The sequence below is a fragment of the Ammospiza caudacuta genome, chromosome 2, assembly GCF_027887145.1.
Source record: "Ammospiza caudacuta isolate bAmmCau1 chromosome 2, bAmmCau1.pri, whole genome shotgun sequence".
Taxonomy (NCBI): domain Eukaryota; kingdom Metazoa; phylum Chordata; class Aves; order Passeriformes; family Passerellidae; genus Ammospiza; species Ammospiza caudacuta.
The window spans coordinates 42,780,135-42,802,517 of NC_080594.1; the positions used below are offsets into that span (position 1 = coordinate 42,780,135).

Here is a 22,383-nt window from a genome sequence, read left to right on the forward strand (position 1 = left end):
AAGAAGAAAGCAAGCCCAGTGAGCACCAGTAGACATCCTGGTGCCCTGGAAGCAGTTAAATTAACACCCAGCAGGGACAAATTTGCAGCTTTGGGAACAAGCTTAAAGTTAGTCTGTTTTCATTCCAGGAGTGAATTTGCAAGTGTATGACAGTGAAGTACAGCCTGGGAAGGAGCAGGCGGCTTTGGATTAAGGATGGATAGCCAGAATCTGCTCCCACCCTCCCTCCTCCCACTCTGTTTTGCACTTAGGCTGTGAAGCTCCCAATACTTCTGCTAATCCCTCTGTCTTCCCATGTCTTTTACCAGTTCCAGTAGGAAAGAAAAAAGTAATTATTTTTTTTTCCCCCCCATTCTAGCTGAAACCAGACAAGACTGGAGTCACCCCAGCAAAACCTGCTTTAGCTGGGATTGCAGTTAACAGTCCTTCGGAGAAATCTAGTTCTGCAATGGATAAAGTTGGATGCTTTTCTAACTAGAACCAAAGCATTAAATCCTTTAGTAATTCATCACTCAGTTGGAGCCGGGCTGTGGCCCGGCTTGTAACCACTGCAAATTATAGAAAAGACTGGAAAAAGAAAAGTCTGTGAGAGTACATCTAAACCATCTTCACAGAATTACAGAAAGCCCTCACAGTCCCTCTCCCTCATACAAGTTACATAACAAATTGGATCCACAAAAATACCATCTTTCCTCATTTTCACACCTTGGTTATTGCAAATATTTTGGCATCAGTCAATCACAGGGAACTTTTCAACCAAGGTGGATTACACAGCTTCTTTTGAAGGCCTGAGAAGGCCAATCTCCCTCATTCCTCCTCATGTATATCTTTGGCAAGGTAGGAAGAAACTTCAAACCCTGAAACAGCCTTCTCAGAGAGGTGGTTCATGGCCCAAGCCTGTCAGTGTTACCAATCTTCCACTTCCCCATTGCAAAGACTGTAGGTTCTTGTCCCATGTCTATCAGTAGCTGCTATTCTGCTCCATTTTCTCCCACACTATTTCACTTGGATGTCTTGCCTTCCTCCACCTGCACCAAGACTCACTCTCAGCTTTCTCCTCCAGAGCTCCCAATCCTTCTCACTCATTCCCTCTCACCCAAGCCCAATTTGCACTCTGCATTACTGCCTTCCGGGCTTCTTCCCACCCTCAGACCCTCACTCTTTCTGTGCTTCACTCCTTCACCACCTGCTCTTACAGCTCTGTCCATCCCATCCAACTGCCCTACTCTGGATCCAGTCCCATCTGGCTGTTTCTTTCCCTTGCACTGAACTTTCTCCTCCGTGAGTCTCTCTGTCCTGTCCCTCCACACCCAGTCTCCCCTCTTGCAGCTGCTGTTCACCTTCCACTCCTTCTCCAGACACCCCCTTAGGTGAGGTTCCCCACCACCAGCCACCTGAGGTGAGGTTAGCAGCTTGCTGCTGCTGGCAGAAGCAATTCCATCTCTGCTTCTGGCAATCCAATCTCTGCTTCTGCTTCCACCTGGGTGCTCCTGCCTCTTCCCTTGTACAGCTGTTGGCTTTGCCTGACTCCACAAGCCAAAGGAAACCTACATAGAGAGAAAAAAGGTAGCTCTCTGCTGGCCTTGTGAGAGCTTGGACAAGTGCCAGAGGTGGTGCCAGAGTAAGAAGTGACACAAGAGTAGGGTGAGGAAGGACTTCTTGCCCCTTTCTGAAGATTCTAGTCTTTAGATCAGCTCTTCCATCCTGTGAAATCTCACATAAGAGAGTCCAAAGCCTCTGTGCTCCCCTTCTTTTGACATATTGCCACACAGCTCAGTGTGAGAAAGCAAGTTTCAGTCTGCACACGCCTTTCAGGCACAGCAGCAGAGCTGGGCTCACGGGTACTGAGAGTCTTCTGCAGAGAGGTTATTCCCACCACGTGTGCCTCTCTTGGGTACTCTGAGAGCGCCCTCCTCACTGGTTACATAGGAGGCTTAGGGGGTTCACATGAAATACAGATATCTGGTATGTAAGAGACGCATAAATATCCCTCCTTTTACTCAGTTCCTGTGCTTTCTACTGATTCACTGGGTCTGGTTCAACTCCAGAATCTGTCAGAGGATCTTTCTGCAATGGTAAGTATATCCAACAACTCCAGTGGATTGATTGTAACGGCTTTGAATGACATCTTCCTTCTTTATTTCTTTCTCCAAATACACAAGAATATATAAAATATACAGTAAGATTTCCTTCATCTCAAGGTTTGGCTGGCTTGCTTATTTAGATTATAAATTCTTCAGGGCAAAACCTGTCTCTTACACTGTATGTGTACATTACCAGAAACGCATGCAGCAAATGAAGCAGGCAGATGGTTCTGGAATAGTTCTGTTGGAGCATCTGGCTGATTTTCTGGAACAGCATCACATTCAAATGGTAAACTCACCCGTGAAAACTCACATTAAAGGAACATTATTAGGTCTGTTGCTGTCTTAACAACAGTCATCTGTGGCCTGGGGCAGGTCTCCACCATAAAAACACCAGCAGTAAAAGTAACTGAGTGGAGGAATAAATATTTGCCATTAAAATATTCCTTCATTTTGAACCCCTAGAGAGACAAATTACTGGGACTAAGCACTCTTGAGCACTTAGGGGAATTAAAATAATAGGAAGACTCTAGGGAGAACTGGGGCTTGTTAATTTTTTTTTGTTCCTTGACTTCTTGAGGTATTCATAAATTGCCTGCAAACAAGTAAAAATTTACAGGAAAGGGTTTTTCACCATGCCAGCTCCAAATGGTTGTGGAATTATATTGTTTTTCCAGGCTGCCTTTCCAAAATCTCTGCAGGAAGTTGACTCAGGGCTTGACTCTGGCCTTAGATGCATGCACAGCAATAGCAGGAATCCTCACTTCAGCCAGGTAAGAAGCCCTGGTGAACACTATAACTTTATGGACAAGTTCACGGATCAAGATAGGCTAACTAGCTCCCTAGCAGAGAATCAGACCTGAAACATCCTTGGCCCCTTTTCTTCTGGTCAGCATGCCATCTTCACAGTTCCTTATCTCAGACTTGTCCTGTTACGCTTCCTTTCCAGTTAATCTAATAAGCCCAAACTCACGTCCTGTTTTTGATGATGATTCCTCACTTTACGCTACCACCCCAGGCCTGTAAACTCTAATCTCAGCCACCAGCACTGTGCATCTTCTTAGTTGCCATTTGTTCCTTGCAGCCATCTTCATCTCCTGTGTACACACTCAGTACCTCGGCTGTGCCTCTGCTTTCCTTCTCCAGCCCAAGCCTTCCAGGTGGTGGTGGAGTATAATCAGAGGGCTGAAGCAGCTAACAACCTTACTGTACCCTCTGTTTCCAACAGCAGGTTTTCCCCCCACACCCAAGACAACTGACTGAGTTATGAAGGGTCTCTTGGATCACTGCAGTTCTCAAACCAACATCTTAAGACCTGCAGGTAGGGAAAAGTTCATACCTATCAAGTTCTTTCCATAATAGCCATCTTATCTTTGATCTTATAGAAGTCAGATCAATGTTATCCCTTTGAAGCACGTGACATTTTTAGTCTGAGTTTATACAGTTCTTCACAGAATTACTTTTGCCCTCTCAGTGGACCTCCCAGGCATTTTGACAATGCTAATAGATAATGAATGAGACTTAAGTGTGTTGACTTTAGCAAAGAACTCATCCAGGGAAGCTCAATGATGTTTTTCATTGGTAACTTTGTGGAAGTACCTTCAAAAATCAGCTCAACAGAGACGTCAGGAACTGTGTCTCATCTACCTCCCAAATCCCCCAACCAAGAAGCCTTTGACCATGGATAATAACCTACTACTCTTCCAGTGTAAATGCTTTATGCAAAGAGTTCAAGAAACCTTATGGAACTTGGGGTGTCTCTGAGACATTGAATCACCATATCCTCAGGGACTGACTGTCCACAGTGGGACCGCGTATGTATTTTGTTCTGCAAACTGAGCATGAATGATATAAGGCACCATCAAGAAAACTGTCCATAATGACAACACAGGAACTTACAACATTTTCTCTCTGGTTTCATGCTCATAAATCAGCTATGACCCTGCGATTGATGGTGGTCATTGGGACATACTTAAGTTTTTATCCAGAATGTGACCAAAATGGAGATATCAGAAAAGCTGTCATCCAAATATTATTTTTATAGAGAGCTTTGAGAGAAAGGTCGCATTGTTATTTTCTTACACTATGGAACAGTTTCTATTATTACAGATTCCCAAAGCCAGGAATTGTTGTCATTTATGATCTAAGTAAAATTCAAGTCCTGGTTTGTACCCATTACCAAAAGCTACTCTAGGTTTTCTCTCTTCATTTCACAAACATTTGTAAAATACTTCCTTCACACTTGAAAAGAGAGAAGTTGCCTCACCAAAATGTGTTCTTCTTTTCTTCCATAGTGGCAAACACAGAGGTTTAGGAAAATACTCTTTTAATAAAGAAGACACATTTTCTTTGAGAAATTTCAGGGGCTAAATTAGATATGTGAGTTACTCACTCAGCAGTGAATGGTAATAAGAGTTTTTTATAACTAATGTCAAAAAAGACATTAGTTCTTTTGGTCCTGGTGCTTCTTTCTCAAATAGCATTCTATCTGAAAGTTTAACACGTGCTTTTTATTGAATCCACATGGTGCCCATGCTTTAAAAAAAAAACAACAAAAAGGTAGAAGGTCATATCCTGCTTCTAACTATGCTGCTGTAAGTTCAGTTATACTCTCCTGAAAATAAATGAAATTTCTCTGGGCTTACACTGGAGAAAATGAGAGGAGAATCTATTTCAGGATCTCTGCATGCAGAGCTGCCAGGTTAGTTGAAATACCACCTCTGTCCCTCGGAGATATTTCAGATGATGAATGCATATTAAGCTGTAGGCATTGGAAGGACTGGTGTAATGGAGTGGTTTGCAAGGGGGCAGTCACATCAGCACCTGGAGCTCTTCTGTGGTGGCACATCCCTTGGTGCAGTGCTGATCAGTAATCCTACAGGGAAAACATGCTAGGAGCTGGTACTGGAGAAGGGACTGCTCAGTATTCAGTAGGAAAGAAGACTGGTTGGACATAAAAGGAGCCTGTTAAGTTCCAGTGAAGAAAATGATTTAAGGTGTGCTCCAATTAGGACAAGTAAGGGCAAATACCACCACCACCCCTTAAACTGTGACTAATCACAATTCTTGGATTATTGAAAAAGAGTCTAGAGATGTGAAAAAGGAGAAGGTGATCCCATCCTCAAAGCAATTCTTAAAGAACAAGGACTAAAAAGGCCCTGAGGTTTCCACAAGCAAACACTATTGTGGGTTGTATTTACACTGATGTATCCAGAGCCTTAAAAATATGGACTACTGGTTGTTCATGTAAAGTGGAGGCTGAAGCTCTCACGATCCCTTGTGTTATCCTTGCCTCCAAAGCCAAGACTAAATAGGACACATGCCCACATGTAGCAGATGAAGTGGCCTTGCTCTCTTAGGGCTCCTGTTCTCATGAGCTCAGCCTTCTATTCTCCCCTCCCTTGAGCAAATGAAGTTGAATGAAAACAATTGGAGAAAAATTCAACTTGAAATCCTTGAGTTTAATTTGGCTTTAGGTCAAAACCAGAAGGGGACGAATTATATTTTATTTAGTAGATACAAGCTTTTTTTGTTGTTGTGGGTTTTTTTTTTTTTGGGTTTTTTTGTTTTGCTTTTATTTTTTTACTTCTTCAAGGAAAAGTAATAGGTCTTATTCAACAAATAAAATAGCTAATTGAAAACTTGGAAAATGTGTGAGGCATTTCTTGGACTAGTTAAAAACATCAAGTCTCCAGTTCAAAAATCTTCAGTCTTACTTGAGAAGCATCTCTCATTGACTGGACTACATTCCTTCAAAAGGGTAAAGTTAGACTTTTACCCAGGCCCAGCTACAGATTTTCAGCTGAGGCTCTGTAGAAGTATCACAAACCTGATTAAACTTGTATAGAATTTGGAGCTTCTAAGTACTTCCTAAACAAAGGGAATGTTGAGTTTCTATGAGTTTTTTCATTACTATGTGTATGTTGCATTCAGATAGACAATAGAAAGGAATCTTTCCCAGAACAATGGAGAATAAAAGAGAGAGGCAAACAAACCCTTCATTCAGATCAACCTTCCAGGAAACCAAGATGATTTCCATCATTTTTATGACTTTTCCCTAGAGGCAAAAGACATCTAATTAGCAAATCCCTCTGTAAGTTTGTTCCAATTGACACAAAGGGAATGTGACAAGCAGAGAAATTATAAGCCTTACATTTCCAGTTAACTAGTTTGGACTGATAAAACCAAGCTCAGATGGGTTTTGGGGATCTTAAAGCTTGGGGAGCAAATAATCCAGAGGGTGAGTTAGTTCTGCTAAAAATGTGAACTTACAGAGTTGCAGTCAGTGATTTCTGATGGCAATGTCACAGCAGCCCTTTGTGAATGTGCCCTCACACTACCAGCTACAAAGCACTGCAGTGAGTTGTGACATGGTCCTGTAATGATCTGAGGAGGAGCTGAATGATACCAAGCAGAATCAAATCTTGATTCCTCAAGCAGAAATAGAGCATAGGTAAAATAAATATTAATCATGAAGTTAATTAGTAAATGCTGGTAATTAATCATGCATTACTTTTAATGATGTGTAGAAACACTCAGAGGTGGGAGATGATCCTTCAGGAAAGCAGGCTGTGCAGCCTAAATGAGGTAATGTCCCCATTGCTAAAATCAGCACAGTCGACCCACAAGGTCGCTTTGACCTTTGTTGTCTTTACTGGAAGATAATACTAGCAGTGTCTCCTCCCCCTTAATTTAATATCTGAATTTATGTGGCAAGCTGTCCAAGGGGTTAGTGGGCTCTTGCAGCAGTGCAGGCAGGTGCTAAAGGGTCCACAGGACTCATAAATACTGCAAGGTAAATGGTTACATTCAAACCTTTTAAAAACTCTGTAATTCATGGACCAATTATATTTCTAAGTATTGTTCCAGCAACCACAAAATACTTTAATTGAGAGAGACATAATTGATATTCTCAGCTTCATCAGCACTTTGGAACAACTGCTAGGGATCGCTAAAAAAAAAGCCAGTTATCTCTCTAGAGCATAGAAAAAACAGCATCTTTACTGCAAAGGCCCTGTAATCTGTGTCTAAAAATCTTCCAAGCTTCTCAGCTGTGCTGTGGGTCAGGTAGCCACATCTTGCAGAAACAGCTGTGGGAAGTGGTCAGATGACATGAAACATTGGAAAATTAGTTGGCAGAAAGAAATCTGCAATGATAGGCAAAACCCCTTCCTTGGTGTAATATCTAAAGTTACAATAAGAGTTAGGACAAGTTTCCTAAACCAAAGATCTTGTGGCCACACAAGAAATCCTGGTGAGAAATCCTGCTACACTCATGGTAAAGCTTGCAAGTACTACTGGGGCTGAGGTGCCCAGTCCCATCTTGTTGGCTGGCCTCCCTAAGCAGCAGCCCAAGAGGGCACAGAGCAAGCAGTTAACATCACTTCAAGCAGAGCTGCTCTCATGTTTTTGTGCCTCACCAGAATGTGACCTTGCAAATTTTTTTCAGAAAAACAGTAGTGTTTGCAGAAGTCTTGCCTGTCTCCCCTGTGTTGACAGATTGCTGGAAGATTCAGGATGGCTGAAGGAAGGAACTGTTAACATTCATCTGTCTGCCAGTCTATTAGGAGAATGGGGAAATGCACCTAAGAAGAGAGCACACAGCAGCTCAAGAGGAAGAACAGCTTGCAGATGCCTCCCATAAAACAGCAAAACTGTGCTTGCATCCTGCAAATGCTCATTTCTCACACCTGCACATAGGTTTCACCTGGTACCTCTTGCTAATGGACTTGTTGGAGTAAGTCATAGTTGCTCAGGAAATTTAAAAGTTAAAAGGAGAAAGGTGTGCAGGCATACAACTGTATTTACTCTTTTTAAAGCATCAGCCTGTTCATCCAGTTTGGTGAAGAAACTCCACCTTAGAAGGATTCGTTCACAGTGCTACTTTCTGTGAGTCCATGGAAAACAAGCTTTCATTTTTAAGCAGCTTCTTATAGCTTTTTTCCCATCTCCACACCTATACTGCAATTCCATATCTTCAAATACACTGAGATGAAATCCCACCTAAACTACTCAGAGTTGCCTAAACATTCCAAGGTCAAATATGTTTTACTTGTTTTGCACCTGGTTTCCAGACTCTGGGGTCCAGCAAGTTTGCACATTCTCACTTTGATTGGCAGGTCTGAAACTTGGGATCTGAGACCTGGGTGCACAGGGACTTGGCATAGCACAACTAAGCTAAAACAGCAGATCTTGTCAGGGTACTGTCTCATGATAACACAGTGGGAGCTGGCTACATGGAATATAGTTGTAGACATATCTGTGGCAACCTTCTCCTTCATCTCTCAGCATGTATTTTATCCACGGAATATTCCCAGAAGTGTGATGGGTGTTTAGAAAGCTCACAGATAAATCTTAGTTTTTCTTTGCCAAAGCGATAGCAAATGTGCAAACAGTATTTTCTGTCATATCAGTCAAAAGATATCTAAAAACAGAATTTCCTAACCCTGCCTCCATGAGAAAAATGATAGCATAAAAATTAACATTGTAAAACACATTATCTAAGATAACATAGAAATTCATTAAAATTCTGACTTTCAAAAGAGCCTAAATTTTTGTAAGCTAGAAAACTTAGATGGGAGTCCAAAATACACTTGCATCTGCCCTACTATCTCACCTTTCTGACAAGAATCTACATAATATATAGCAGTGACATATTCACTCCATTGCATGAAGAGAAAAGTGTTATGAGCATGTGCTTCTTGAAATTCTTCTAAATGTGCATCCATGAATGCACAACACCGGAATGGGTTCTAAACGTGCCATCACCAGCTCTGCAGAAGTGCATGCTAAGAGGATCATTAAGTGCCACTAGGACACATCTCCTGCAGGAATGAGGCCAGGAAAAGCCTTTTTATTACTTGGACCAGAACAATTCTGTAACAAAGAAGGAGCAATTTGTCTTACCTGTCTGTGCTGCTGAGAGACTGGATACTGCAAACCTGAGATTTGCTGGCTTTGCTGCATTTTTTGAAGCATCATTTTTTGCTGCATTGCTAAGGTTACATTAGGTGGCCTTTGGAGAGACTGGTTTGGGAGAGGCTGAGCAGTTTGTGGCTGTGGCTGTTGTTGCTGCTGTTGCTGTGGCTGCTGCACAGGAGCTGAACCCTGTGCCTGCTGGGTGTAGTGCAGAAGGGCAGGCTTGTTTTGGGAACCCAAAACCGAAGGCATCTGCTGGTTTGTTTGCTCTGAGTTAAAGTGAAACAAAGGCTTTGTGTTGCCATGATGCTGCTCTAGAGGTGGCTGGGCACTGTTGATAAAGTTTCTGTTGAGGTCCTGAGGCTTCTGTTGCATGATTATGTCCATGGGATTGCTCTGGGGAGTGGTTGGTTTATAAACATAGTTGTTCATCCCTTTTGTCTGGTTTCCATTCACTGGCACCCCAAGCATTGCTGAGCTTTGTGGGCTGAACTGCTGCTGGCGAAAAGAGGGACTGGGGATTTTCTCTTGCACAAAGGGTCCAGGGGAAGGTCCTGATGGAGACAGAGTGGACCAGTTGGCTGTCTGGTTCTGCTGCTGCTGTTGCTGCTGAATCAAGGCATGCTGCTGCCGGTTGGCTGCGATCTGTTTGAGCTGCTGTGCATGAGACACCTCACCTTGCCAGTTAGGCAATGGCCGAGTGGACGCAGAAGAAACCTGTGACACCTGTGTTTGAGGCACCGAGGGGATGGGTGAAGAGGCAGACATGGCAGTGGGAGCCATCGTGAAGGCTGGACCTGTAGAAGAAGGCCTCATCTGTGGGGAGCCCACAGGAGCCTGATTCATGCCTGCTGCATACTCACTTTTTATCACCATCTTATCCATCTGCAGAGATCTCGCAGGGCCCCTCTGGCTCTGCTGCCCAAGGTCAATGTTGAATGGCTCATCTTGTTTTATCGTGGCATTTATCATATTCTCTAGCTCAACATCACTCATTGGTGGCACCGATATGTTAGTCAGTTCATTAAACAGTTCCTGAAGCTCAAGATCCATCATTTGGTCCCATGAGTCTTCCCCATATCTGTTAGGGAACATGTTCTCATGGGATGTCTGGCCATCTAAGTGTTTGCTGCAGGACATTGTTTCTCCTGGTTCTTTCTTTACCTCTTTCAAAGTCATATTAAACATGTCATTCCCACTAGCATGGGTATTGTTTGCAAGGCTGCTGGCCTTTCTTTGTGATCCTTGCCCCACAGTCATAGTTCCTGACATTGACTGGCTTTGGCAATTGTTAACATGTTGTCCACCTTGTCCCACTGGGATATTGTCACCCACTCTTATCCTCTTAATGTCAAGGAAAGAGTTCTCTGAAACACCATTGGGCCTTTTGTTGACAGGTGACAGATTTACCACCAACTTTCTCTTCAAGGAGCCTTGAAGCTGAAAGAAACAGAGACAAAAAAAAAATCATTAGATGAATACCAAAGAAATAATTTAATTGCTTGAAAGGCAACAGGCAGATAAGCATTGCTTAGTTCAGAAAGGTCCTCTGGGCTTTTTTTGGTCAATGAAGCTGTGCAGAACTGTAGGCAAATAGGCTTTAAGTGGTGACTCTCCCTGCCACCACAGCATTTTTCGAGCACTGCTGCCTCCTGTTCATCACAGACCCCCTTCCCCTTCACAGGTGTGACATGGGAGGGAGGTAGCCAGAGCTGTAGTTGGTAAAGCCCCTTTGCTCCAGATCTACTCCAATCTAGCTGTGCCAGACAGATCTAAAGAAAATTTTAGACAGCAGAGACAAATGCAGTCATGAAATCTGCCCTTGTGCCTACACGGTGGTGCAGTTTTCATTTTCCCAATTTTGGTATAGGATCCAAAAAATATTTTTGACACCTGTAGAGTCCAAAAGTCCTTGAACACATTACAATAGCACACACAAGATCAAGGCACCCTTAGCTTATGTAGGTTTATACTGGCCAGAGATGTTTTAATATCTAAAATGTTAGATATTAACCTGTTGAAAACTGAGAATGAGTTCACTAAAGCCATGTCCAGTTATGTCAGCCAAGGGTCTGGCCCATGATGTAGTTACTGCCAGATTATTTCCCAAAGATGTACATTAATACATTCAGCCCTTGTTGTTTATGTTCTGAAACATCTCTTATAAAACATACAGTCCACTCAACACTGCCCTGAGAATTGTAACTCTGTTTTCTTTTCCTTGACTATTTACAGCGATACTTCCATTTGCTTGCCAGCCCTGTGGGCCTACTGAAGGAAAAGAGGTTCATGGCTCTGTCTGCCTGATCTACTCATCTGCTGTGGCTGTGCACACAAATTCCCACCCCATGCACAGAAAACAGAGATGTCAGTCCCATGAGCTGAAAAGCCTGGACTTGGTACATATGCCCTCAAGTAAGATGCAGATGCCCTCAAGAAGAGTTGCTTTGCACACAGTTCATAAAAGAAAAGATCACTTTTTAAAACAAGGGCAGCTGTCCTATATTTAGCCCTGTACATTTCATCTTAGAAGTCTTTTCCAACCTTAATGATTCTATAATTCCATAGAATCATTACCAAAGGGGCACACAGCGAGGAGTGTGCACATGCAGCCCTTGCAGAGCCAGCACACACAGTCCCTGTTTCAGCCAGGAAAATAAGCAGTGAAACACAGCTCACCTTCTGCCTTTCTGCACTTGGGCAGAAGTGCAATGGCCCCAGAGGCATCAAGACAACGCCATCTGAGAAATACCTGTGTGTGCCAGTGAGAAAATAACAAATAATGCCTGTACACACTGTGATACCTTGGGAAGCTACAAAGGGCAGAGAGAATTGAGAACTCTAATTCTCCAGTTAAGTGAGGAAGAATGATTTATGAGATCCTCCATTCATGTTATTTGCATCATGCTATTTCATGTACAGAAGTCCATGGGCATGTAATACTCTACTGTGGCCTCTATGCCCTTCAGTTTCAAGCTTACCTATAGGTAAAAGCTCTTCTCAGTTAACTCCAGATGTGAAAAAATTTATTCTGAATATAATTTAATTGCTTGAAAAGAGTTTAACTGAGAAATACATATTTCCTCCAAACCCGCTTTTCCATTCCACTCTTCCATTGCGTCATCCGGTCACTGAGTTTAGCCCTTAAAAATAAAGTTTGTAATTTCTCCCTCTGACACTGAAAATCCAATTTCATATTTCAAGTTAACCTTCCAGCATAGCTTTGAAATCATAGATTCATGTTTTCATAAGGATAAACATGTTGATGCCTACTCATATAAGTCTACAGACTGTGTGCATGCAAGAGTAATTAATTGTCACTAGATGTCCCTCACTGGGGAGGGGTTTTGGTGGTCACTGCGAAGAGCACAGACTGTCTTGGATTAGTATGTTCCTTCTGACACATGAGTCACTGTACTTTCCTTTGGTACAAAAAAAGGTAAGTTGCACTTCCTTTTACTATCATCTTTGCTGTCAGTGTGTCTATTAGAAACCATGCTCGTACACACAAATTCATCTTCCTGGGAAATGGGGAAGTCCACAGGTCATTAGAATACATGACTTGGCAGCACATTTTGCTTTCAGATGTGTTGCTGACAGAAAGGCCGAACAGAGTACATCCCCTGCATATGTATATGTTTCATGTGGTTAATATGGCTTTCTGAGTTAATTTGGGTTTGCTTGACATTTTGAAGCAGACGGAGCTGTTTAAAAAACTCCACATTTTCAGGGCACCTGCACCAAGCTTTCTGACACGTGAAAATGCAGGTGTTACATTGTGCTGCATGTAGTATCTGCTTTTCACTGCATTTGAAGTAGCTTCTAGCAGATAGCAGGGTGAGGTGGGTGAGCTGGGAAGGGGTTTGCCACACACAAGTCAGCAGCAGAGCCAGGCAGAGCACCATGATCTCCAGACACATCCCTTAACCAAGCACCCCTCCCTTAGCATGGCCTGGAGGACTCCTGGTTTCATGACATCTGCCCACCAAAAAAGGGACTGTACATTTCTAAAGAATAACAAGAACAACTTATTACATCTCCCCAAAACCTTGCACACATAACCCTTGGAATGCTGACAACACCATCAGTCAATAGATGTCCACACCTTAAAGCAGAAATGAGAGCAAGTCAGGCTGCAAAGGTGCAGGGAACTCAGGGGACTTCACTGAGGCTGCCACAAAGGTCCTGATTTCACATCCCCCATGAGTTCAGGATATGGAGGGAGAGGGCATGGGAAGATGTGAGCAGCCCACAGGGATGAAGCCCCCTCTACCTCCTTGCACTGAGCTGTTACCAATTATATGTCGGGGGGGCTTCAGGGGACTAGTCTGTGTTTGTTCAGGAAGATGAGCAGTGTCCATCACAAGCCTCTCTGAATGCTGCCTTTTGCAGGGCACTGCTGCCCCAGCATTATGCCTCTTTTGTTAAGAAGGAAAAGGACTAGGGTTCCATCACTGAAATCTTTGCATTTTTCTAGCAATCACATTTTTTGATTACTGACTAAAAGTCAGTACTCAAACCCTTTTTACCCAAGCAAAGCACAGACTTTTCAGAAGGAAATAAAAAACAACCAACTTGCCAGATTTCAGGCTCCATCTCTTTCAATTTGCAAGCTAGGATTGATTTGGGTCAGCAAACATAAAGCAAAAGTTCCTATAACATACCCAGGCACATTCCTCAGATCAAAGAGGCTTGTGGTTACACATCTCAAGCTGCTTGAACTGTGTAATACTGAAAGGCTCTGTGATGGGAAACAAGTGACATGACAGTAAGTGGGAGAGGAGGAAGCCCTCCATGCCAAGCCCCATCCCACAGGTAGGTGGGCAGCGCTGGATGAACCATCACGGAGCACAGGCATTTCCTGGCAGCATGTGTTACTGTGGGACCTTTTGCTGAGCAGGCTCTGGTGAGTCAGCGTGAGGTCACGCATTTACAGCAAGGCATAGCTGGGTGATTGATCTTCTGAAGTCAGAACTGAGATAATTTCTATGAGACAGCCCAGTGCTGTTCCTGAACAAAATGCTTGGGGACAGCAGAGGGCAAACTCTAGAGATGACTTGATCTAAACGACCCGGTGTGATACCATGTCCTGTGCAGAGGGACATATATAATATTTATAAGTTTTATATTTAAAACTTATTCAGAGTCTTAAAGGAATTTAAGAGAGGCAGCTTTTTCTCTAATGCTCTCTGACACCAGGCCAAATCAGTAGGAAATCCACTGAACTAATAATTAGGGCTCATCAAATCCTGGTATCAAAAAACTTCTCTTTCGCAAAAACAGAAAGGGCTTTTGCTTAACCTTTCTTTTAGTTGAATTTTTTTACTAAATATAAAACTAGAGGATTTTGCTGATTTTTTGTTGGCTCATTTTATTTTTCTAGGAAGTGGAAGCAAAAAAATGTTTTGGTGCAAAAGCACAGCTTGTCAATGAGAAATTTTAGAGATTGTTTTCTCCAAAATATCCATATTGCACAATATTTTTATCACATCATTGATGCATTTCTGATATTACTCATGTGTATTCACCTTGTATTTCTTTCCACAGGGTCTATCCGATATAGTCAAGAAAAGAATTGCCTGTGTCAGCAGGAAATAATAGCTTATCAGGTTTCTCTTTCAATAAAAATATTATTTTTTTGTGCATTTCATACAGCTTCAGCAGTTGGACTTCCTTTAAAAATTGCTCTTATTGTCATTTACCGCTGTGTAGGAAGGAGCACAGTGCTCGACAGAGCTCCTGGACTAACCGTCCAGCACCTTGACTTTCACAGCTCTCAGGACAAGTAAAACACAAGCTGTCCCTCTGACTTGCCTGAGTAACTCCATAGTGCCTGCAGATCAAGCCTTTGTACAGGGATTTTAGTACTGTATCAGACTAATTTTGAAATGTTTATAGCTGGACACTCAAGACTGGGCCAAAACACCAAAAATACCCCAAGGAAACTACAGAGAGAATGCCACAGTTTGATAGCCTTAAGTCCCCACTAAGCCTTTTAGTGGAAGACATAAAAGGAAGAATCCTCCCACCTTTGTTCTCCCCACTCTCACAATTTCCTACAAAGGTTTGCAGTGTTCTTACATTGTGTGGTGGAACAACAGGGATGGAACTCCCAAGGTGCTGCTGACTGAAACCCCACACTGTGAAGCAGGCAGTGTGGCAGTGTCAGCAGTTCCTGTGGAATGGGATCTCTGATGATAGAAAAAGCAGCTCTGGATTTGGGGCTTTTAATGTAGAAGCAGCAAACAAATCCACTTTAAAAGGTCCATTTTGGATTACCTAGACTTTCACACAATATGTGTCGACTGCACTGGAAACAATGGCTACACTGTAAACAAAATACCCCATATAGCTGGGGAAGCAAAAACGTAAAGAATTACAGGAAAAATATGAAAAATATTCAAACAATGAAAATTGGGGAAAAAAAATTCCTTTCAAAGGAGGAAAAGATGCTGAATGATACTTATTTATGCTGTGAAAGCACCTTTGCATTGCAGGGCTGGACCCAGCAACCACCCTTGAGGCTTAGAGCCTGATTCTGAATGACAGCAACTCTCAACTTTAAAATAGTGGCTGGCAGTGTTTGCTGCCATCAGTATCACCTCCTTGTTCAGAGCTGTGTCAAGCTGGGGAGCACCTTTCCAGACAGGGACCAGGGCACACCAGGGCAGAGCCTCCCTGTTGCAGGAGTCTCCCAGCATGCAGGAGGAGCAGATGCCTCTCTCCTTTCCTTCTTACCCCTTCAGCCAGACAGGGTGGTGGTGGTGACTCACACTATGGCCAGCTCCGAAGCCACAGAGGCACCCTGGGGCTGACACAGGTATGACAAGGGGACATCTCTGAGATGCCATCTCTGGGGCCACCACAGCAACTAATGCCACAATCACACAGGCACCCTCAAGGCCCATTTCTGACTACAGACTCAGTTTTGAATGTTCCCATCACCACTATTTCTATACATCTGAAATCCTTTGGCTCTGATTGTTCCCCTTCCTTCCCACACCCAGGAGAATCAGGTTCACCCTGGTGTCCCTCCTGAAAATCTCAGTAGTGTGATCCTCTTCTGAGGATCTCCCCCCAGCCCTTCTGCTCCTCATTTTCTCTGCACTGCTCAAGTACATTTATTTTTAATCTTTTGTCTTCACTGCAGTATCTACCTGATATGTTTGAGGATGCAAGCATGACAGTAGTCTTCAGAGAGATTTTAGCACTCTGAGTTGACCAAGTCCAATCTGCTGGATGATGCTGATGTGGTAAGCACCATTAATTTTTCATGCAGCACTGAGTGACAGAGTGGAGGCCTGGGCACTGTGCACAATGGAGAGCAGCCCAGGGAGCTGGCGTGTCCTCACAGCACCCTGGCTGGGACAAGGTGGCTCCTTCATGGGTGCAAAGTGCTGTGCAGGGGTAGCAGAAGCTGTTTCTTGCTCCAGTCAGGTTGAAGATGCTCAGCTCCAGGTGTCCTCTGCCACCCACCCTGTGTTCATAAGAAAGGAATCAGCTGTTCTCTCTGAGCCTGAGGAGGAGGAGAAGGCACAGGTGCCTTCAGCCTCACGCTGTTGGTGAGCACAGCAGCATGAGACAGCACTCCTGCACTCTGCCTCACTCCCCTCCTGTTTAGCTAACCAGCTCCAGGCATCACTTGGATGAGCAGGGTTTACTGCCATGAGAATTTTGCTCTACCCATCCCAGCACTCCCCACTGCCCACGCCTGTCCTCCTGATCCAGGTGTCCATACAGAACTCTTGCAGTGGTCTCCTGACTCTGGCTGGTCCTTACATGTAAGCACCACAGGCAATAATAAAGCTGACTGAGAGGTAACACAATTTTCCTCCCTGTTTACTGTAATGTTCAGTGCCACTGAAACTGAATTTATACTAACAAATAAGGATGTTTCTTGGCTGACAAGTACCCACTTAATTTTCACTAGCTGCGACAAGGCTGGAATAGCAATCAGTATGTTAGAAATCCCACAATTTACCTTTGCTTATGAAAAAATTATGTCTCTTGCCAACTGAACATACCAACCTAAAAATGCATCTATATTATTCACAGTGTACTGCCTAGAAACATAATGTCAGGGCTTTGGTCCAAGTTGCTGAAGCACAATAATTATATTTTTTATGCAGATTTTACATCTGATGGATTATAAAATATCATGTCTAGTCACAGTCTTTTAGAAAAATAGGAACACAGAAAAACAATAGCATTTTAACTAGGTCAAGATTGCTAATCAGAGTGTAGCAGTCATTACCGTGTGCAAAACAAATAGGCATAAAATATCTGTATTTTTTTATCTTGCAAGCTGTGTATCTGTCTTCTGGAGGAGTCTTTTCTGCTTGCTCTTTCTTTCTTTCTTTCTTTCTCTCTTTCTTTCTTCTTTTCCTTTTCAACCATGAATAAATTAACAATCACTTTGTGTGAAATCTACAGAAATTTATGTCAACATTTATTACCATGAAATGTGGAACAAAGCATAATGCAACCTGAGCTTTGGGAAATAGGACTGCTTAACTGATCCTATCCTGATGAGAAGGAAATATCAAATGCATTATAAATGCTGACAGGATGATCAGGCATGTAAAAGAGGTCATCCAATACCACCCTCCACACTGTTTACCAGTTTCATAAGTCAGCTTAAGGTATTAAAAACACATACTGTCTTGCACAGGAAGCTCCTAATCCTTAAAAATGTGGCTGCTGTTATTTGATTTGCCTCTTAGAGATCAATAGCACAGCAGATTTCACCTAAAGAAAGATGCTGAGAGCTGTTTGGTCCTGGTATTCTGCTTAGCGCTACTCCCAAATTGTTACTCTGTAGGCTCATCAGAGCACATATCCATGGCCACATGTGGGCTTTTATTACCTGTCTAAGCACCCATCCCCTCTGCAACACTGTTATCAAAAGTTCAATCGTTAGAGGAAGACAGTAGTCCTCCATCCAGACTTGGAAGATAAGGAAATATCTAGACTGTTTCTCTCTTCCGCAAATCAATGCGTCACACAGGACACTCAAGTCAACTGTTTGGCCTTGAGATCTTCTTCAGGGTACGTTACAGTTCACAGGAGATCCAGTCACCACTTGTCAATTGGAAAAGAAAGATCCCTTCAGCTTATTGCCCAGTCGTGCTTCCGGCATCAGACTCCATCAGCCATGACAAGGAGGGCCCATGTCAGTGAGAGCCGCCTTCCATCACGCATCAACTAATACACTTAATGAGCAACTGGCAAAATGGCTTCCTGTTAGAAGGAAGGACTCTTGACCCTCTGCCAAAACTTTAGTGGAGAAGTGATGTTTAGGATAAAATCCAGGCCTGCAGTAAGAGGTCTCCTACAAGACTGCTGCACTTACTTGATGGTTGGGTTTGACCTGTATTAGCCTCTTCCCCCTGGCTCTCACCCGTCATGCACGGTCACCCCATCAAGGACATGAAGTAAGAGCAGTACTTAAGAGCCTTTTTCAAAGTCTTCAGCTTAAACATGCAGTGTCAGGACAGGGCAAGTACACCCCACTGAGACTGGGACCTATTTGAGCAAAACAGGCAAAAATTTCGAGGGCTTTGGAGGGTTTTGAAACAACAATTAAAGAGCTTTTAAGATACTCCTATGAAGAGAACGGATAATGGAAAGGACAAATAAAAGAGAAATTGATGAAAGTTTATATAGTAAGACTCTAACTGATTAACTGCAGATCAAGAGATTATTTAGCAATTTTGAGCAGCAATAAATTCAATCCCAGTGAAATGATACACTTTCTAATCCAAAGTGGATAGAGTCTGAGGAACTGCATGAGAGATTCAGAGCTCATCAAGGTCTAAAGAGGGACTGATCATTTTTTAGGAAATGGGAAGATGCTAACTTATATAAGGTGATGATGACATATTTAGAAGAGGATGAAAAATATTAAACATCAAGGCTAAAACTAGTCTGTGGTCACTGAGGACTGGTGATGCAGGGGAAAAAGAGGTAATGGGGTGAAGCAGTGATTTTTGTAGGCATGTCAAGGTGATTGTGTATTTTCCCCCACTATATTTGTCATTGATATTGATGAGATGCCTCCAGGTTTAGTAAGAATACAAGTTCACAGCTCTTTTATTTCTAACACTTTAGGAGTCTGGAGGAAAACTGTAAAAATGAGATTAATTTGACCAGTATCTAGGTCATTCTGGAATATGAAGATCAATATGGAATTGTGATCATTATGGAAGGTCATTAGCAGGTTACAGGAAGCCCAAATAATTTGTTGTCTTTGACTGGCACGTGTTCAGGTGAGTTTTTGTTATTTGGTCTTTCTTTAAGTATCATCTTGATGAGAAGGTTGAAAGAGTCCAAACCCATAAAAATGGCCAGAGAGACTGAATGGAAAGGTTTGGAACCAAGGAATCACTCAGGAATGAATGCTTCAGGAGCTGGAAAAGGTCAGCGTGAGTAGAGGGGACCAGAGCAGTCCAGGGTAAGAAAAAGCCACCTATAAGCTAAAAGGAAACCCCAGCAATACAGGTACTGAAAAGCTTCCAAGATCATCCTTAAAAGGAATGTGAGAACTGTCAAGCAGAGCGGAGAGGGTGAATTTGCACAGGAGGATGAGAGGATGGTTGCACAAGTAGACAAGTCAAATGCATGGAGACATCTCTGAAGAACGTGAAAATAAGTTTTCTAGTTTTCTCTCTGGTTAACGATGAGAATATTTTATAGTACAGGTTATCTAGCAAAAGCCTGGCTTTTGCAAAAAGATTTGCTTTGGCAAAAGGGATTCAAGGAGATTGCATCTAGGCAGGACTTTCAAACCTCCTTAGGGATGGGGTAATGCTGTTTGCACACTGCAGCCCTCAGGTCCTTTGTGCTGCCCCCTGAGGCAAAGCCCAGCTGCTGAGCACCCACTATGGTTTGTGCTTGGAGCAGCAATGCCAGTGACCATCGGTGCTCGGGATAGCTGCAGTCAGCAGTCCATCCCCACCAGCTGTGGCAGTAAGTGACAAAGGGTCACCACACATTCGGGTATTTTTGGCTACTACGATAGTTTTTTGTGGAAGAGGCAGGAGTGGATTCATTATAACTGATGCTTTCTATATGGCTTATTTTCCTATGTGCACCGATCACTCGTTGAGTGAACTCATGCAAACAGAAACAGCATTGAAAAGTTAGGAGTTCAAGGCCTCTCAAATATAACAGCCTATCTCAAAGCCATATTTTCCTCCACAACAGCCTTGAATCTTTTTCTAGGGTCAATTGTAATTGTTGACTTTGAAAATTCAAAATGAGAATAATTCCTTGTTTGGAAATGACTGAGTGCAATAGCATCTCCTTCCTGACGCAACACACTGTGACAAGGGCACACATGCCTACAAGAATGGACACAGGTACCACAACCATCCCAAGAAACAGCATTCCTTCAGCTATGCAGTGAAAATCTCTCAGCCAAGGACTCTTAGGGATCTCTAAAGTACAACCAATATTTGTTGCATCAGAGTTGCATCACTTTTGTAGCCTACACATCATGTGTGCACTGCTCTGCTGGCTTGGATAAGGGACTCCAGGCCCCTGGAGTAAGTCCCCACTGAGAGTCAGGCAGTAGAAACCCTCTGCAGTTGTACAGCTCCAATGCTGTGTCCCTTAAACTTCATTTCTGCAGGCCACTAACACAGGAAAGAGTTCACTAGCTACTGTTTAATTTACCATGTTACTCACAGAAAGAAAACAGAAGTATTGTGGCAGAGGTTTTAGTGGAGAGTTTCCTAGAAGACCTTTGGGATCCTTATGGTGGACCTTTGGGATTCACCATAAAATGATGGAGCTGTGAAGGGACCTCTGGACATAGAACCAGAGAATCATAGAATGGCTCGGGTTGGAAGGGACCTTAGAGATCATCTAATTTCAACTCCCCTGCCATGGGCAGGGACACCTTTCACTAGATCATGTTGTTCAGAGCTCCACCCAACCTGGCCTTAAAAACTTTCAGAAATGGGGCACCCACAGCTTCTCACTGCATGCTCTGCTTTCAGCAGAGCTACCAACAAAGTTACATCAGGTTGCTCAGGACATTGTCCAGGCAAGTGCTGACTGCTTCCAAGGATGAAGACTGCACAACCTACCTGGGCCCTCTTCCAGCTCCCCTGTTTTTCTTTACCTCTAGTCAGCAATTTCTGTTCCTTCCTTCTCATCCTTTTGTTGTTCACTTCTAGGATAGAACTGGTATGTAACTGGAAAATTTTGAATGTAGAGCAAATGGAGGGAATGTATAAATTTGACTTGTCTCCAAGTTAATGACATATATGATGAGGGAGGAGGAAGAGGAGATGAAAGCAATAAATGACAATGTACATGAGAAATGTCAGTCTCTATTTCTGCAGAGATTCCTTCAGGGAAGGCATCAGATCAGTAGTTTTTAAATGACATAAACAATCAAAGGGTTGACTGAGCAAAGTGATGCTCCATCAGATGAATCTGAGTTGTTAAATAATGCTTTTGCTTAAGCCTGATCCAAAGTTCATTGAGATATACAGGTCTTTAAATGGACTTTGCTGGACTTTGTTTCTCTGTTCTTGATTGTAAGATTCCATGACAAGGACTTTATATATATTTTTGAAAAATACTCTTCATGCATTTAGACACTGTCAAACACATTAATAACAAGCCCTATTTTCCAGCTAAATTTCAAAAGACACCGATGCACATTCAGCACCTCTGAAAAGCAGACATCTCTTTAGGTGTCAAAATATGGATCCCAGCATACTTTTGAAAATACTAGCCAGGATACATATAATTTTCTATTTTATAACTAATGTGAAACCTTTCACCTTTATGGTAACATTTAATGGGGACTAGAAATCATTACAGATGAAAGGCTGTACAACAAGCTACTATATTTGAAACTCTGGAGGTAGCAGACTGGTTCCTAGTGGACAAATGACCATATCAATCTTGAAGCTAATTAATTTCTTTTTCTCTTTGTATGCTTTTCTTTCCTGCATAATTCTTAGCTAGGAAGCTCTGGGTCAAATGTGCTCAGAGGGCACACACCAACTTTCCACTGTCAGAAAGAGCAACCAAAAGCTCAGGGCTGTCAAAGCACTTCAGTGAAACTTTTCTTGCATATTACTTAGACTAGGTTGGCTTTGGTAGATGCATATTTGCTCTCATTTATGGTGTGGAAATAAGCATTTTATAGCCTATTAAAATATCTAAAAAAAAGAATCAAAGTTATTTCTGTCTAGAAATAAAGTCTTTGTTCTCAGAGACTCTTCTGTCTATGTTGGTCTGTACTTGGGAGAAGCCTTTGGGAAGGCTTTCTTGGGATATGGACCAAATCAGAGCAGCCTCCAGGGCAGCTCTTGCTCTGGCAGGCACAGATGAATTCAGTCTTTAAGTCATCCATCAGGTA

The 22,383-nt window shown here is 42.8% G+C and overlaps 1 protein-coding gene across 1 annotated transcript in view; it reads right to left on the reverse strand.

The window, feature by feature from the left end:
• The window catches only part of MAML2 (mastermind like transcriptional coactivator 2), a 211,474-nt gene that overhangs the window by 54,366 nt on the left and 134,725 nt on the right, over positions 1-22,383 (reverse strand). Inside the window, exon 2 of the mRNA XM_058825371.1 lies at positions 8,991-10,442. Coding sequence (XP_058681354.1) covers positions 8,991-10,442 — 1,452 coding nt within the window. The remainder of the gene's footprint in view (positions 1-8,990; positions 10,443-22,383) is intronic.